The 18358-nt window shown below is 45.6% G+C and overlaps 1 protein-coding gene across 5 annotated transcripts in view; it reads right to left on the bottom strand.

The window, feature by feature from the left end:
* Positions 1-18358, bottom strand: part of LOC139548559 (E3 ubiquitin-protein ligase TRIP12-like) — a 47045-nt gene that overhangs the window by 17842 nt on the left and 10845 nt on the right. For 3 of the 5 annotated variants that reach the window (XM_071358284.1, XM_071358287.1, XM_071358285.1), the window contains exons 2-21: positions 17098-17244; positions 16606-16731; positions 15587-16371; positions 12931-13036; positions 9213-9355; positions 8758-8841; positions 8537-8632; positions 7731-7882; positions 7597-7632; positions 7282-7377; positions 6939-7031; positions 3047-3208; positions 2708-2776; positions 2439-2604; positions 2113-2230; positions 1799-1955; positions 1423-1576; positions 801-1029; positions 572-690; positions 10-214 (exon numbers count right to left, since the gene is read on the bottom strand). In XM_071358284.1, the coding sequence (XP_071214385.1) occupies positions 10-214; positions 572-690; positions 801-1029; positions 1423-1576; positions 1799-1955; positions 2113-2230; positions 2439-2604; positions 2708-2776; positions 3047-3208; positions 6939-7031; positions 7282-7377; positions 7597-7632; positions 7731-7882; positions 8537-8632; positions 8758-8841; positions 9213-9355; positions 12931-13036; positions 15587-16371; positions 16606-16731; positions 17098-17195 (3194 nt within the window). In that variant the 5' untranslated portion in view covers positions 17196-17244. Of the gene's footprint in view, positions 1-9; positions 215-571; positions 691-800; positions 1030-1422; positions 1577-1798; positions 1956-2112; positions 2231-2438; positions 2605-2707; positions 2777-3046; positions 3209-6938; positions 7032-7281; positions 7378-7596; positions 7633-7730; positions 7883-8536; positions 8633-8757; positions 8842-9212; positions 9356-12930; positions 13037-15586; positions 16372-16605; positions 16732-17097; positions 17245-17641; positions 17959-18358 lie in introns of those variants that run through there. The other 2 variants (XM_071358286.1, XM_071358288.1) reach the window with 2 other exon arrangements.

The following is an 18358-nucleotide window of genomic DNA, read 5'->3' as shown; positions in this document are numbered from 1 at the left end:
GTCTCTCACCCCTGTGGGCTGAGGTCCAGTGAGTCGTCCATGCTGTGCTGGAAGCTAGGTGAGCCCAGGTCTGGGGGGGCGGTGGTGGCCGCCGTAGTGTTTGCAGTGCTGATGGTGGTGGTACACAGGCTAGCCGTGCCGCTGGTGCACGCCTTCGGGGGACTAGTGAGGAAGGCCTCCGACTCAGCCAGGTTCTTCACCTGGTGCATCACACCTGGAAGGGGAGGAGGGCAGAGGTGAGGGCAGATGGAATACAGCGAAATTCCTCTTTTCCCAATTCTCTGACATTAACAAGGTTGGTGTCAGAAATTGTGATTCAATAAATCAGGCATTTAACTACATAAACAGCTTTCTGTGGTCCACGACATAAGTGCACTGTGGTGTGACATCCCAATTTTATGACCTCAGTGTTGACTTTGCTAAAAATACATTGAAGCTCAAATAGCAATGAAGGACCAATTCTAACAGGTCCTCTGAACCGCAGCTCCTGGTGCTAGAAAAGAGCTGTGTGTTTTGGATCATTACGGGTCAGCTCCTCTAGGGAGACACCGGCTCAGGCAGGATCTATCACCTTCTCTTCTGAAGAAGACACTGAATACGTCGGGCAGCTTCTGCATGAGGATCTCAGCCATCTGCAGAGAGCCCACTACAATCTTCAGGTCCTGGCTGGACAGCATGGAGGCAATGTGACTGGGAGAAGGAAACAGACAAACACAGGTTCAGGTGTGATGTGAAGACGCATGTCGTACTGACTATTTCTTTTTGTCTATGGAGGCAGCAATTTTGACTCAAAAGTTCACCTGGACACAGCGTGGTTTCTCAGCACGTCCTTGAGGAGCTCGGCATCGGCGAAGAAGATGATCCTGAGGATGGCTCGGAGGCACTTATGTCTGACGGCTGGGCCGGCCGATGAGCTGTACACCTCGTACAGCACCCCGAACAGGGTCTTGATGAAGCACTTGGCCAACTCAGGGTCCTCCTTCATCAGCTGGGCCCGGGCATCCTCCCTCCTCACCTCCTGGTGACCCCCTGGAGGACAGACAGGGGAAAACTCATGTAAGAATTGATAATTCCTTTGACTCAAAAGGAGAAATTGGATTCCATCAGCTAGTGCAGAAGACACGATTTCACAAAAAGATGCGTCAAGAGCTGCCTCTTGAGCACGTCTGCATTGGGAAAAAGGTAATCTGCCCTCAATGGGACTACCTGGTTCAAATGCTCAATAAAAATACCAATAACTTGGGGCACTGACCCCTTTCTCCACTGGGTCTATAGCGATCTATAAAATGTATATTTTCCGGTGAATAGAGCTAGTCTCAGAACCCAATCAGGGCATCATACGACAGCAACTGACATGAAACGCATACAACTGACACCAGTTTGGGGATAGTCTATGACTAGAGGTAATGGTCTCTCTCTCACCAGTAGTGGGGTTGGCTAAGGGGTTGGGTTTCCTCTGGATACCCCGTGCTGTGCCAGTGTCCTCGTTGATCTGCTGCATAGAGTTGAAGTCGATGGTGTAGACGCGGCCCAGGGTGGACAGGCTGATCTCGTCCTCTCCGTTCTGGTGGGCCGTCTGGAGAGGAAGAGAGAACCAGACACCCCCAGACGTTAGTGTAACACTGGGCTACACAGGGGATTCACACAGCTCACAACATATCAAGACTGAAACAGTCTACTTCCGTGTAGTATAGGTAGAGCATAGAGTTTTCTGACTACCTGACGAGGACAAACTCTGGGCCCCAAATCTGGAAGAAAATTCCCTATAATGGAGCGGGGCAGCACGTCTGTTCTTTACCTCAATGATGCGGCTGTCGATGCGGTTGTAGGGGTGCCACAGGCCCCGGTCGTCCCTCCACTGCCAGATGGCCCCCTCTGTGGCCTGGGCACTGCCCTTCTTCAGCATGAGGTCCACAGCAAAGATGCCCTCTCTGGGCAGGCAGGGCATCAGCTCGCTGGTGAAGGGGGGACAACAGTTAGCAAAGTGCATCAGGGAAATTAGCAAACAAGCCATCTGTGACACGTGCATGGAGGCCGCTATCTTTATGCACATCCACCATTAGGGAAGAAATGGTTGTTGTAACGTTGAGAGCAGCAGAGGGGGTTCCTTACCAGATGAGTGAGGTGAGTTCATAGAGCTCTTGGGGGCTCCGGGGCACCAGGTCAATCTGCTCCTGGCAGCTACCGTTGGCCGCGCCGCACAGAAGGAAGCGCAGAGTCTCTGCAATATCTGAACAAAGACAACGTGCTTAGTTTTCCCTCTTTCCACAGGCTATTGGCTTGATACAGTCAGGGACTTGGCCATGGAGGCATTTAGACTGTCATTATATATAGTTAACTTTACCAAGATTATGTAAGCTGCATTTTTAGGCTTTATTCAAGTGAGCGGTGTAAATGCATACCAATAGAAAGTGTGTTTGTCTGCATGAGCCACTTACTCTGCTTCATGAGCTGCACGGCCAGACAGGGGCAGTTGGAGCACATGAGGGAGAACATACGCACCACCATGATGAACATGCCCGAGCTGAGCACGGGCGGGGTGACCACCAGCAGCTGCTGGATGTTGGTCAGCAGGTCCCGCGAGGCCACCTGCTGTAGCAGGTTCTGTGGACAGCGGTCACATAGAGGTCAGTCATAATTGGTCTGTTCAGGAGGGTGAGAGATGTTAGAGCCATAGAAACGTGTCGAGTAGAAACGCCTCACTCACCTCCTCGTGTTGAAAGTTGTCCACCAGCCTGGCAAAACAGAGACAAGTGCTTTCAACGGATTTCTTATCCTGTACAGGGGGGGGGGAATAACCACATTAGACATGTCTGTGGTATGTTCCCTGTGAAGACAACACCAGTGGTGGAGTAAAAGATACCTTGAGGACTCAAGTAAAAGTGAAAGTCACAAACTAAAGGAAAAGGATAAGGTTTGAAATAAACTTAAGTATCAAACGTTTAAAAAAAATCTAATTCCTTATATTATGCAAACCAGACGGCATCATTTTCTTGTTTCTTTAATTAACGGATAGCCAGCATGTAAAAGGTGAATGTATGTGTACCTGGTGTGTGAGTCTCTGGGTCAGCAGTGGCAGAGAGTCAGAGACAAAGTGGAACTCGTCAGGGGTGATGCTCTGGCAGCAGTTGGCGGCAATGGCCAGGGCATTCCTCTGGGCGTTGATGCTGAAGAACTCCAGGTACAGCAGACAGTCAGCCAGGCCACCCTGCACGACACAGGAAACACAGTTAAACACAAGAATTTGGGATAGCTGGCACACATGATGACCATTAAATGTGTGAATTCAAAATGGCTTTTCTACCCCGTTTCATTTATTAAAGTGATATTCTTATTCTGTATTGCACAACTATCTCTGTTATTAACACTGAGGGATCTCTGACCATCAAATTGTTGAAATAAAAAACGGCTTTCGTTCATCTCTACATTCCTGTACATAACATTTTGAATATTACATTTATGCGTCACTGCACAACAGGGTTTCCGTTAGGAATAAGTGGCACTGGATAATGTGACCGGGATGATTTTAATATACCATCCATTTGAGAAATTCACCAGACCCATAACCCATCAGGGTGTCCCTCCACAGTTCTCAGAATGATAGAAATCACATTTAGATTATGGTAAAGCATCTTAACAGAACATGCAACTCATGTAAATGAAGCATCCAACAGAACGTTATTTTCAAACATTTGCCAAATGCAATGTGCGGGAAGACACCATTCTAAACATCACACCTGTCAAACCACCATTCTAAACAGCAACCTGATAACAGTTCCATATGTGACAGATAAAACTGTTAGAAATTTAGAGGGGGAATCTAAAGATGCAACAACTAGGAAGGGTTGCTAATATGACTAGGGTTGTGCCTTTGGCTTCTGGACAACAACAAGTTCATATGAAAACATATGAACAGGAGAGAAATTACTTAAGGGTTGGTTCTATAGGGAAGTAAATGGAAATAATTTTGCCAAAATTATATTAATGATTCCTGTCAATACAGCAATAAAATCATTCAAAATACTTTATCAGAAAGCATGACTTAGCCAGAGGAATCAAGGATCCTTAATTAGCTTCTTTAAAAAAATAATGGCTGAGCTTCTTCAAAAAGAAATAGCTGATTATAGCGGTCAGTGAAAAGGACCCAAAATATGAAGATAGTGTAGAGTATAAATTAAAATGTTGAGACAAGGGGAGAGGTGTGGTGAAGATATAGGAGAGTTTCAAGAATGGCTCAGCTGTTTCCCACCTATTCTTGCACATTCATTGTGTGAATAGACCATTACATACGTCACCAGTAGTAAATGTACCGTTAATCCCCTTCATTTGGTTACATACATGTGTTAATGCAGGCATTGCAGTCATTTACTGTACTCCTCACACAATTAGCTATTTGAAAAACCTTTCCAACAAGCTCCCACTCGATAATCACCAATCCTCAGTGTGAAAGAGCAATGATATAGGCCCACTGGGCATTGACCTAAGGCCACGAGTTCCATGCACTAATTTCTTTAGCCGCCAATGGATCGCAGTGTATCAATGTGTTAATTTGGTAGGGGCGGCGATCTCGGATTAATTGACTTATGATTAATACATTTAAAAAAAAGAATTAACCACATAACAATGAAATTATTTATAATGACTGTTCCACAAAATTAAGCACATGAAAATCCTAACTGACACGCAGAATGGTAGAAATGGTAAACTTCCAAACTTCAAACTCACGCGATGCCTATGAAGTCTTAAAAAAATTACGTCCAAGTTTCCATGGGTCGATTTTGCCTATAGGCGGATTTGAAGCAAGGTAAGGCACGCCTCATATGAAATAAAACATTCAGGTTTCAAACAAGTAAGTTCTCAAATGCATACTGCCTCCAGCTCACATTGAAAAGTGATGTTTGACGCGCTGATTGCCTGCACTTGAATGGTGAATGGCCTGCGCACTTAAATTACAAGTTGAGAGATCCAAATAGCTATTTTTAAAATCGTGCACCAAAACTGGTAACACGTGATTGCATTTACAATTTTTGCGTAAATGAATGTGCTTATAAAAATAACATTTTACTCCAGCAGCAACCAGCTGAGGAGCAGCAGGAGAAATCCCACTCAAAATAGGCTCTGTATGCTGTGCGCGTGTGATAGTTGGATTTATAAGATGCATAACTAACGAAAATACACAGGCAAATTATATATTATTACACCGATTAACCTATAGACCGATAAGCATGGCGGTCAAATGTATCTAAGTCAATTAATAAAAAGCATTATTTTGTGGGGATGCGCCGATATGTCATTTTTGGCCGATACCGATATTTTCCTTATGCATTCTACTACATTTAAAATCGTTGAAACACCCACACACCAAAAAGTTGTTGGCATTTACGCATGTCTCCATTATCAGTAAAACAATCAAAACGTATTTATTTCACTTACTTGCTGGTGTGTTGTTCAGTCGTTTCATTCTCAACCAGGATTTCGTCAAGCAGTGTCAATGGCCTCTTCTGTCGTGGGTCCTCTTCGTCAGTGCGCACTGTCACTGTGTCCGTTTCCATCTTGTCCAGCTGTGTCTAACATTTCACATAAACCCTGTTTCTTGTCTGCATGGAAGTAGAGGTCCTTGTACCTAGCATGGTGGCGACACCGTAATGAGGCTCAAAGAGAACGCCAACGAATCGCTTGTACACAGCCTCTAGTAGAGTACTTTTACAAGTTAAACCCATGATCTGTCGGCAGCTTCGTTGAGCAGGCTAGGAGTGTGTTCATGTTTCCAAGTTTAAAACATGTTCGCAAATGCCATTGAAATGGCAGCAGCGGTATGAGAACCAGCACATTCTTGAGCATGCAACACGGCTTTCCTCAGTACAAAATCCTTGCCGACCCACTGTTCTGTCAGACTCAGCATGCTCATGGGCCTGACATCGCTGGTCCAAATGTCAGTCGTGAAGATAATAGCAGTGACCCATAGCAAGTAGCTCATGATTGTGCGTTTCAACAATACTGTGTAACTCCGGTAGGGCAACATCTGGGAAAAATACTACTTGGTAGTGTGTACCGGGGCTCGAGGTGCTCGACCAGTCAGCGAAAGCAGACATCATCCACGACAGAGAACGGTTGATTGTCAAGGGCAATGAATTCCATTATCTTGGCGTTAGTGGACTTTGCCTTAGAGATCTCGCTGAAATTTTCTTACTCTTTCAAATGACTGCTTGACTTGAACTTGTTGGAAGTGTGCTTCTTTTTTGTTGTTGCTTTTGTTCTAAACAGTCCCTGAACATCTGGGGGTGATGCACTTTCAAAATGAGTCAGTAGGTTTGTGGTATTGAAAGATTTCACTTTCTCCCCTCGGGAAATAATAGCGAGATAAACATTGCATATAGAATTTTTTATTATCTTCCTTCCATCAAAATAGAGCCACAAAGCAGACATTGTGGGCTAGGTTAGGAATCCTGTGTTGCGCAGTATTTTTCGTGGCGTCAACTACCTACGTTATATAGGTATGCACGTCAGCTTTGACATCGGTTTTGCACAGGCGTTATACTAGACATCAGGCCGAAGACGGCATTTTTAATATCGTCCGATTCCAATTTGCTTACCGCTATATCGTGCAACCCTATTATTTTGCAATGGGATTTCTTTACTCCCATAAGGCGGCGTACAATTGGCGTCGTCTGTGTTAAGGCAGGGTTTGGCCGTCATTGTAAATAAGAATTTGCTTTTAACTGTCTTGCCGAGTTAACTTAAGGCCACTTAATATTTTTTACTCCCGTTCATTTTGGCCGGCAACAGTTTTATTTATCAACTATTATTTCCGGCTAATGGAAAATATGAGGTATATCTATCTAACATACAGCCACCACCGTCAACACTTATTTTAAGGTGAGCCCATGAGAGCAGAAATGAGAGAGAGGCAGAGCTGAGCCAGAGGGAGCAACACTTACAGCCTGCAGGATGGCTTTGCTGTGTCGCCTTGACAACATCTCTAAGGCAGTCAGGGCCTGCTCCGCCACGTCAATGAACTGAATCACCTGAAGCTGCAGACAGAGAAAGAGAGCTATTATCATATCCACCACCGTTTTATGACTGCATATGAATGAAGAGGGAACAAGAACATGAGAATGACAAATGGAAGACAAGAGAACAAGGTGTGGGCTAGGAAAACCTGGATTGCATTCAGTAGGCATGAATTGTTGGGACATGTTTTCAAACGTACTAGGTAGTACTGAAATTTGAATGAGTGTGTGTTTGGTGCCTACTGAACCTGAGCAGAGGGGGTTATCCTACCTTTTCCAGGAAGACGGGGATGGCATCCACGACCACAGCAGAGGACCGAGGCAGCGCCTCCATCATGTAAGTGAGAGCACGGGAGGCGTGGTTCATCTGAGCAGAGGCACGGGGTAAGATACAGATTTCAAACATAACTCCAAAGCAATCCTTGTTGGCTGGAACCACAGTTAAAACACTGTACTGAGGTATAGTTATTTGCAACAAAATATAACCAGGAGACAGAGTGTAGCACCTTGCAATGTAGGCCTAATGTCATGGTGAAAATCAAATGTCACTGGGTCCCCCCCAAAGATATAAGCTCAGGATACTCACAATGTCAAAGTTATGCTCCATCTGTAACAATGTGATCTGTGAGGAAGAGAAGAGGGGATTAAGGGACTTGGCAAATCAAGTCATGGTGTAAAATGACTTAAGACTAAAGGCGGACAAAGCATTTTGTGACTCACCAGAGCAGGCACCACGCTCTTCACGGGGAAGCCTCCTAGCGTCTCCTCGTTGCCCATCACTAGAAGCTGGCACATCTCGATAGCGGCCTGGAGCTGCTGGGACTCGTCGCCGGTGGCCTGCAGGCCCTGCAGCAGCTGCTGAGCCTTGGAGCCTGGAAGGAGAGGAGGGATAAAGCAGGTCAGAGTAGAGACTAAACAGCAGGGCCAGTATTCACAAGAGTAGGAGTGCTGATATAGGATCAGTTTAGCCCTTAAGATATGGGCTAAACCCCTCGCCATATAATGAGATTATATGGCGAGGGGGAATCAGACCCTAGATCAGCACTCCTCCTCTGAGAAACGTTTTTAATATGGGCCCTGCCAGGAGTGCAGTCAGCACACTTGGATTAGAGTTGAGTGAATAGCAGGTTAGAAGAATAAAGACAGACATAAGTGAACTCAACATGCCTCCCCTGAGGGAGAATGGAAACATCCTGCTCACTCGGGGCTCCCGAGTGGCGCTGCAGTTTAAGGCACTGCATCTCAGTGCAAGAGGCTTCACTACAGACCCTGGTACGATCCCGGGCTGTATCACAACCGGCCGTGATCGGGAGTCCCATAGGGCGGTGCACAATTGGCTCAGTGTTGTCCGGGTCAGGGGAGGGTTTGGCCGGGGTAGGTCTTAATTGTAAATAAGAATTTGTTCTAAACTGACTTGCCTAGTTAAATAAAAGTAAAAAAAAAAAAAGAGAAATAACAAAAATAAAAAAGATGTTAAGTGGTAATTAAATGGATTCTGGACACAGACAAGATGGTGTAGCACTCACTGGCTCCACTGCCTATAGTTCTGTGAAACAGCTGGGACATGCGGGGTCCCAGGGGCCCAAAGAGGTGTGGGGGTAGACCCCTGGCCTCCAGCAGGGCTGTGGGGAGAAAACAGCTAGGTTAGACAACAACCAAAGACCCCGCAACACCAACAAGGGCTGACAGGGAACTCTTAGACAGGAACATAGGCACCTGTATCTAAGGAAAGCTGTGATCGTCATACCTTGGAGTCTGCCCATTTCAGAGTCATCGGACTCACTCTCACCGGATGTGGTCATCCCTACAGCTCCGGCCACTGAGCTAGAAGCTGGAGAAAATTAAGGGGCAATTAAATCACCATTGTCATCATCAAAATTACAACAAATTCATCAAACACAGAGTTCAGGTAAGGGTCATACACACCCAGGCAGGCCTAGGAAAACAGTCAACGATCTTTAAGTGTACACACACACACCAAGCAGAGGCTACATCAAGCTTAGGCTGGCTCCTATGCGTTTAGAACAAACACATACCAGAAATTTGTGGGATAGTGCAAAAGATGTTATCCACTAAGGGTCAAGGGGAGAGAATCTCTGCTACCACAAGCAGGTAGTGTACCATTATAGGTGTAGCACTGAGTTTGTCCCTGACCATGCGAGCTGAGAAGGAAAAACTCTGTGCCCTAGTCGCAGTAGGTACCTGTACCCGAAGCCCCCTGCGGGGCCTCATCAGTGCGGGCGGCCGAGGAGTTGGCCCCATCCTGGTTGTTGTCCGAGTCAGCCATCTTCTCTTGTCGGCGAGCTTCGGCTGCCCCGCGCTTGCCCAGGCCTGAGCCTCGCCGACTGCATGGGGGGGGCATAGTGGGACTGAGTGACTACACAAACTAGACCACAAAGCCAACAATCAAACATGGCGGCACACAACTGACATTCCTGGTCATAAGGCAATCACTAACTTACACTTGTGTTTCGCAATGTGAACATATGTTCACACACACACCTGTGAGCAGATGTGTGCAGGTACCGACAAGAAGCGCATTCACATTCTTGAATGGTTAAACTGTCCAGTAAAAATTATGTATATAACTTAAAATAGTTATGTTACCTCATACCCAAATAAATGTGGCCAAATAAAGTGTGTGTGTGTGTGTGTGGGGGGGGGGCTTTAAAAAATATAAAAAACTTTTGGAAGGAAAACTAATTAACTCATATTGGAATTATAGGTCATATCTTAGAAACCAGTAAACACTGGACAGTTAATTGAAAGGAATAATTCACCTAAAACCACTAATTCAGTGTTAAATAATAATAAATTTAAATAATTTTGTCATTATAATTAGGTTGTTAGCAAGATGTCGAAATTTGTTGCAGCACAAGTCGACTACAACACACACAATGCAAGGCGCTCTCACTCAGAGGGCTAGGTAGCTGGCTAGCAAATATAGCTACACACAATAATGACAAAAACAATATTAGCATGTATAGTAGCTAGCCAGCTGTAAAATCAACAAACTGCAGGAGTCTACAATATTACCAAGTTCAACCTGCAGATCGTCTGCCTCAAGGAGGGGGGTGCTGACCTTGCTATGGCAACAGCCCTTTCCCATACATGCGGTAAAGACATTAATGGAACGCCGGGGCAAGAGCAAGGATGCGTCATTGGCTGCCATTCAAAAAAATCTGATCTAACAAAATGGATATTGATGATTTAGGAGGAGTTTTAACAGGCTCACAAATGTGGTTACTATAATCCGACATGGATATATTTAGCTGGATAGTATTTAGTCCTTTTCGGGTTTGGAAAAATGTCTGCTAAATGCTTACTCCTATTTGTATAAGCTGGTAGCAAGGCTAGCCTTAGAAATTGGTAGGTGATGTTTTAAGTGTGATGCATTTGATTGGTGATGACGTTAACATGTATTGTGGTTGACATCCATTCAAGTATTATACCCGGATGTTTACCGCAAGATTGTGTGAAATACACTAATAGCCTAAATGTAGGCACAATAAGGGATTCTGAATCTTTCCCCCGCGTGCGTGGAGTTTCCATTGTTTTGGTCGAGTTCCATAGATCTATTTACAGAATCTATGCTTTCCCACAGACATAGCCCAGGGCAAGAAGGGAGGAGAAAAGTTCATTGCAGATTTTTTCAACCCTTATTTTTATCAGGTAAGTTGACTGAGAACACATTCTCATTTACAGCAATGACCTGGGGAATAGTTACAGGGGAGAGGAATGAGCCAATTGGAAGCTGGGGATGATTAGGTGGCCATGGAATTTAGCCAGGACACAGGGGTTAACACCCTTACGATAAGTGCCATGGGATCTTTAGTGACCACAGAGAGTTAACTTCTCTAGGGTACGTGGGGCGGTAGCGTCCCACCTCTTCAACAGCCAGTGTAACTGCAGGGCGCCAAATTCAAAACAGAAATCCTAATAAAAATTCCTCAAACATACATGTATTTTACACCATTTTAAAAGATACACTTGTTGTAAATCCAGCCACAGTGTCCGATTTCAAAAAGGCTTTACGACGAAAGCAAACCAAACGATTATGTTAGGTGAGTGCCTATTCACAGAACACAGCCATTTTTCCAGCCAAAGAGAAGACTCACAAAAAGCAGAAATATAGATGAAATGAATCACTAACCTTTGATGATCTTCATCAGATGACACTCATAGGACTTCATGTTACACAATACATGTATGTTTTGTTCGGTAAAGTTCATATTTATATCCAAAAATCTGAGTTTACATTGGCGCATTACGTTCAGAAGTTTCAAAACATCCGGTGATTTTGCAGAGAGCCACATCCATTTACAGAAATACTCATTATAAATGTTGATGAAAATACAAGTGTTATGCATGGTATTTTAGATGCACTTCTCCTTAATGCAACCGCTGTGTCAGTTTTCAAAAAAGCTTTACGGAAAACCATGCAATAATCTGAGGTCGGCGCTAAGAGCCCAATCAAGACAAAAATATATCCGCGATATTGTGCAGTCAACAGATGTCAGAAATAACATTAGAAACATTCACTTACCTTTGACAATCTTCATCAGAATGCACTCCCAGGAATCCCAGTTCCACAAGAAATGTTTGTTTTGTTCGATAATGTCCATCATTTGTCCAAATTCCTCCTTGTTGTTCTAGCGTTCAGTACACTTTCCAAACTCACGACGCGCGGGCAAGTCCAGCGGAAAGTACGGACGAAAGGTTAAAAAAGTTACATTACAGTCCGTAAAAATATGACAAACAAAGTATTGAATCAATCTTTAGGATGTTTTTAACATAATTCTTCAATAATGTTCCAACCGGAGAATTCCTTTATCTTCAGAAGTGCGACGGAACAGAGCTCCCTCTCACATGAACGCGCATGGTCAGGTCATGGTAGACCTTACTCATTCCCGTCTCCTTCCGCCCCACTTCACAGTAGAAGCATCAGACAAGGTTCTAAAGACTGTTGACATCTAGTGGAAGCCTTAGGAAGTGCAAAATGACCCATATTCCACTGTGTATTCGATAGGCGATGAGTTGAAAACCTACAAACCTCAGATTTCCCACTTCCTGGTTGGATTTCTCTGTTTTTTGCCTGCCATATGAGTTCTGTTATACTCACAGACATCATTCAAACAGTTTAAGAAACTTCAGAGTGTTTTCTATCCAAATCTAATACTATGCATATTCTAGCTTTTATGGCTTTGTAGCAGGCCGTTTACTCTGGGCATGCCTTTCATCCGGACGTGAAAATACTGCCCCCTACCCCAAAGAAGTTATGAAACCCATTTAATGTTCCATCCGAAAGACAGCACCCTATACAGGGCAATGTCCCCAATCCCTGTCCTGCGGCATTGGGAAACTGAGTTGAATAATTTGGTCCACTGTTTAGTTTGAGCACATCTAATCGAAATATATACTTAGTCACGACGACAGACAGATGTATGCCCATACCATCTATTGACTGATTTGGTAATCTGGAGTGCAGGTAATCATTTTAAAACCCTTATGAAATGTGATAGTGTGTTATTCCCCATCTCCAGTGACAAGAACCTTATGATGATGAGTTACAACACGATTTCCTGATTACACACTGTCAACTTAGACGTTAAATCATTGTGAAAATAGTTATTTTACCAACTCATAGAACATAACCAAATTGACAGGGTGTTATGTCTGGAGTGGATTTTCCCCTTTAAACATGTTATGGCTGACAACACTTTTGAATGCACTGAAAGATCGACTTCTCAGGGACAATTTCATTAGGTATTGCCAAGGAAGCCACCCGCTTCCATAAAATATTGGATGTATATTTTAATACTTTTTGTACACACCGAAATACAGCCGACTACAATTGACTTGGGGCTTTAGACTGGAGAAGTTGAGAGATGACATTGAGAGCAGTGTGAGGCTGTAGTACCTGGTACTGGCGCAGGAGCCCGTGGTCTTCTGGCGTGTGCTCCGCCGAAAGCTGGGGAGCTCTGCTGGAGGAGACTCGCTGCGCTTCTTAGTGGACTTCCTCAAACCTGATGAGGCACGAGGAGCCAATGAGTAAACAGTCAAGGCAAAAGACAGGACAAACCACAGTGATAGTAGACCACTAGAAATGTGTTATATTGCTCTCATGATAACCAGTTCATCCATTTCCATCACTTAAGAGGAATATGTAACGTAAATGATTGAGCTATGCAGAGATGCCACTATATATAATGTTGGTTTAGTCTACAACCATTACTAACCAAATGGTGTCTTAAGATATTTCACCCAATCCGTTTCAGCAGTGATAAGGGGTGTTTTTCCAGTAGAAAATCTGGAATATCAGTTAACTCCCTAAAGTATGTAAAGTAAAATAAAAGTTGTTGTTTTTTTACCCCAAATCTGATTTTAACTGATGCCAGCCACCTTGGTTAAGTACAGTAGTAGTTAGTGGTTGACAAGTGGCATAACGGTCAAGAGCAAGGCAAGGACTGGTTCAGAGGGGTCGGCACCAGTCACTCATAACAGTAAGGGAGGACAGTCACACACTGACAGCTCTGGTGTTGTTCTCAGTCGAGAGCCCAGTGCCACCGACGCTGGGTGAGAGTATAAATAGCCCATCTCTCATTAGTACAGAACAACCTTCATGCTAAACCTGAGGGTCCCAACAGAGTGCAAAAATATGACACCGACTGACCTTTTCCCAACACAGATATAATACAGGGTCGGTCAGCAGACAAGTAGCCACAAACCCAACCACACACATGTCCCCCAGTAACACCAGTTACACAACAGAATAATCAAATGGCAATGTATTGTTGCTACAGCAGGAAGCCTGTTACGCGCCATCACAGCCACACCGCGTACCCACCATGCAATCTAGCTTACTCACCATTATAGCAGCAGAGACGACAGACTGAGAAGATGTGTGTGTGTGTGTGTGTGTGTGTGTGTGTGTGTGTGTGTGTGTGTGTGTGTGTGTGACAGTGTGCACTACAAGTGAGAAAATGTGCCCCTCCCCCCTTAATAAAAGTGGGTGAATCACTCGCGCCGCTCCCTTCCCCCCAGTGAAAACATGATCCCTGCTAGTTGGCCGGCCGTCAGGCAGGGTGGGCTGGGCTAGGGCACATGTTTGGAGCTGGGCCCTGTGGCAGCGTGCCCAGCCTCGGTTACCATCTTGGAATCCCCTACCCCAAACCAGAACGCACTGATCATCTTCCACTCACCCGCATGCACTACATTTGTGACAGCTCCCCCCTAACCCACCTAGGAGCTTTAAACTCAAGACTGTATGAGTGAACATTAGGAGCCATGCATTCACTCTTCTTCAAAACAAACTACAGCCAGAGTCTGACCTTCACCCTTCAATTCCCATAATGCATTGCTGTATTGTGACCTCCGTAACCTCAGGGCTGATTGTGTCTGATCTGACAGCAAAAGTGTAGTGCCTCCGAGCACGTTAGCGAGCCCACCTACCTAACACATGAGAGGCTGTAGTAAATTAGTCTGTCCTTCACAAATATCCATTTGCGCCACAGTCCAACCGGCTACAGTAGAGCCACCAGACAGATTATTTACATCTTCCAGTTTGAGGCCGGCCTGGTACTGAAACCTGAACCAGTCAAGCCAGGTATTTGCAGATCTTTAAGGCACATATTCTCCTCAATTTCGATCTTGTCTCATCGCTGCAACTGCCCAACGGACTCGGGAGGCGAAGGTCGAGTCATGCGTCCTCCGAAATACGACCCGCCAAACCACACTTCTTAACACCCGCATGCCTAACCCTGTAGCCAGCCGCACCAATGTGTCGGAGGAAATACCGTTCAACTGACGACTGAGGTCAGCCTGCCACAAAGTCGCTAGAGCGCGATGAGGCAAGTACAGCCCCCCCTGGCCAAACCCTCCCCTAACCCGGACGACACTAGGCCAATTGCGCGCCGCCCTATGGTACTCCCGAACTCAGCCGGTTGTGATACGGACCGGAATCAACCCCGGGTCTGTAGTGACGCATCCAGCACTGCAATGCAGTGCCTTAGGCCTCCCGAGTGGCGCAGCGTTCTAAGCAATATGGTTTACCACTACACTTATACTAATCCATACACTCCAGATCTGTAAACTTTAAAGGGTTAGGGCCAAAGGGAACGAAGAAGCAAATTTGGACAACCTTTATCAGTTACATGTGTGTCTGTGGGAGTTGATCTGCAAGATTCGCTCTGTGTGTCTATGCATGCTTATCGGCACCGACTGTCTGCGCAGGGTTAATCCCCGCCGTGTGTGTGTGGTTTAGTGTGCCTGGTGGAAGAAGCAGTCACCCCAGCAGCAGCAGTCCCAGTGCAGAGTGAATTTCTGTAACTGAGGCCGCAACAAGGGTCCTGTGACATTTAATCCCATAGTGTAACCTCTACCAGAGCCACACAACAACCCTCCAAAGACTGCTGCTCACAGAGCCCTACAACCTTTGAACCTGAAGGAAGCAAACCCTTTCACACTGGCTGGCTGACCATTACAAATATGAGCACCCAAAACCCAACTCCACCCTTGGTTGAAGGGAAATGTGAAACGGTCCACACAGGTACGAGGAGAGGGCAGGACAAACTCACTTGCTAGTTTGGCTTGTAGTCCTGAGGGTCCAGGTTTGGAGGCGGTCTCTGTCTTGGAGGAGCTGGGTAGGGACAGTTTGGGCTTTGGCAGGTTGACTTTGGGACTGAAGCGGGCCGCCCACTCAAACTTAGACGAGACGGCGGCTTTGGCCTGCTCCTTGTCACGGGTGCTTCGGCGTGGGGAGGGGCTGGAGGCGGAGCGGGAACGACGTGCCTTGTTCTGGTCTTTGCCCTGCTTGAGCCTGGCGCCCTGTGTGGCAGTGGCACTGTTAGTGCCTGTGGAGGAGGAGGAAGAGGTGGAGGCAGAAGAGGAGGAGTCAGTCACCGTGCTACACCCAGCTTTGGCTGAGGCGGCCGACTTCGACGCCAGCTTGGTGGGTTTTGCAGATCTGCCGTCGGTACGGTTGGGGAGCGACCCAGCAGTGCTGCTCAGACAGGGGAGGGAGTCAGCCTTCTTCCGTTTCAGAGTCGGTGAAGCCCCAGAGGCCCCGCTCTTCTTGCTCTGGCCGCGGCCTGTAGGCGGCTCTGTAGCCAGGGGTCTCTTCTTGGAGGATTTGGCAGGGCCTTTCTTGGCCTCAGTGGTACGGTCTCTGGGTGGGGGGTTGGATTTTGACTTCTTGGCTGGGGTGGGGGTGTAGGTGTTGAGGTCAGGTGCAGAATTTCTCTTCAACCCTCGGGTGGTGCCTTCAGTCTTGGATTGGTGTGCTGTTGGCTCTCGCTCTGATGTCCCTGCGGCCTCTGGGTCGTCTTGCAGCACAAATGAAGCCACAGACAGTGACAGACTGCTACTCCCAGGGCGGTGGAGGAAGAGAAAGAGAGAACCTTTTAGCACAGTGTCCAAACTGGAAAGACAAAGTGATTAAGTACAACGCTTCCATTCAGTTAATTTAGGCCTACAGTAAATAGCCAACGGCGCTATAGATGGAAAAACAATAGTTACATTTTTATCTAAGCGCAATAGTCTGTCAAAAGCAGACCCCACAAACACACAGTGAGTGGTAAGGAGAGAGGAGGGGTACCTTCTTGAGCTGTGCCCTCTGGACTGGCCAGAGGCTGAGCTGGTTGCGGCTTTGGAAGCCTTAGATTTAGGTCTTCTACTTTCAGGAGGGGAATTTGCTTTATGTTTTACCTGCTCTGACTGTAACCTGTAAGGTGGGGAATTAAAGAGCAAGTGAGTGTGGATTGTGTGTACATCACTTCATATCATAAATAAAAGACTTAAGTCATTCCCACATCATTGTTCACCCATCCTGTACTGCTCCAAGGAATGCCTCTGGAGAACACCATGCAAAACAATCTAAATATACTTGTAAGATTAATACAAAAGACACCAAATCATGCTTTTTCCTTTAACTCAACACATTGTAAAGGCTTAAGACATTAGTAATACATTAGAAGGAATGTCAAGCAATCCCTTACTTGTTCAAACAGACAGACTGCAAGACAGAAACACACCAAAAAACAAACAAACGTGAGAACACAGATAGATGTGCTGGGGGGGGGGAACTTACCTTCCTGCGACTGTCTGGTCTTGTGGCTGGGCCGCAGCAGTGTTCCTCTGTGAACGGCGCAGTGACCCCCCTGGATTGGAATTAGGCCGGTTGGACATTGGCACCTCTCTCCTGAAGGGACATACCCTTTCTAGACACTACCATTCACTAGGCCGAGGAGAAGAGAGTAAAGATCAGATCACGGGTGAGACATCAGGGTGCCCTTGTGATTACAATGTTCCCAAACAAAGTAAAATCCAATGGACAGATGTGTTAGCTATTGATGTCAATGCTGCCGTTTGACTCAAAGAAGTATTCCATCAACCCCACTAAATGATCAATCTCAGGACCATGTTTGCTGCATTTACAGAGGCAACCCAAATCAGATTTTTGGATCCATCAGATCAGCTCAGAAAAATACCTGATGTGATTGGTCAAACTACCAATTAGTGGAAAAAATAACTGAATTGGGCTGCCTGTGTAAACACAGCCCTGGTAAATGATTCACAAAAATGTACACCTGATGATACAAGCCCCTGCCTAACAAATCAATCGTATTACTCACATTACCAATTGTTTGAAGGCAGCAAAGGGCAGTATGCAAGACCAATGAGCCTCAGCCAAACACATCACATGGAGACATACACCTCTAAATCTGATCAGACCAAAGATAGAGGGCAGATTGATCCAATGAGACAATGACGACAGGCCCAAAATAACTACACAAACTTAAAACAAAGATGCATATAGATTTAAAAGTAGTGATGGACCCATGACATTTTTGGCCAATACCGATATTTTCCTTACCAAAAAAAACAGATACCGATATTTAAAAGTTTCTGCGGCCTTCTAAGCAGTCTATTAGTTAAATAGTTCACACACACACACACACAGACGCAGCGGTCTAAGGCACTGCATCTCAGTGCAAGAGGCGTCATTACAGTCCCTGGTTCGAATCCAGGCTGTATCACATCAGGCCGTGATTGGGAGCCCCATAGGGCGGTGCACAATTTGCCCAGCGTCATCCGGGTTTGGCCGGAGTAGGCCGTCCTTGTAAATAAGAATTTGTTCTTAACTGACTTGCCTAGTTAAATAAAGGGTACACACACAAAAGTTATTTTGTTGGTATTTCCATATGCCCCCATTACCAGTAAAACAATCAAAACCTATTTCTTTCACTTACTTGCTGTGCTGTTTTGTTGTTCAGTCGTTTCATTCTCAACCAGGATTTCTCATACTATGGAACGACATTTGGGTCTTTGTGTCAAATAACACTATTTGA

This window comes from Salvelinus alpinus, chromosome 21 (assembly GCF_045679555.1).
Source record: "Salvelinus alpinus chromosome 21, SLU_Salpinus.1, whole genome shotgun sequence".
NCBI lineage: Eukaryota > Metazoa > Chordata > Actinopteri > Salmoniformes > Salmonidae > Salvelinus > Salvelinus alpinus.
This window is presented reverse-complemented; position numbering and strand designations above follow the sequence as displayed.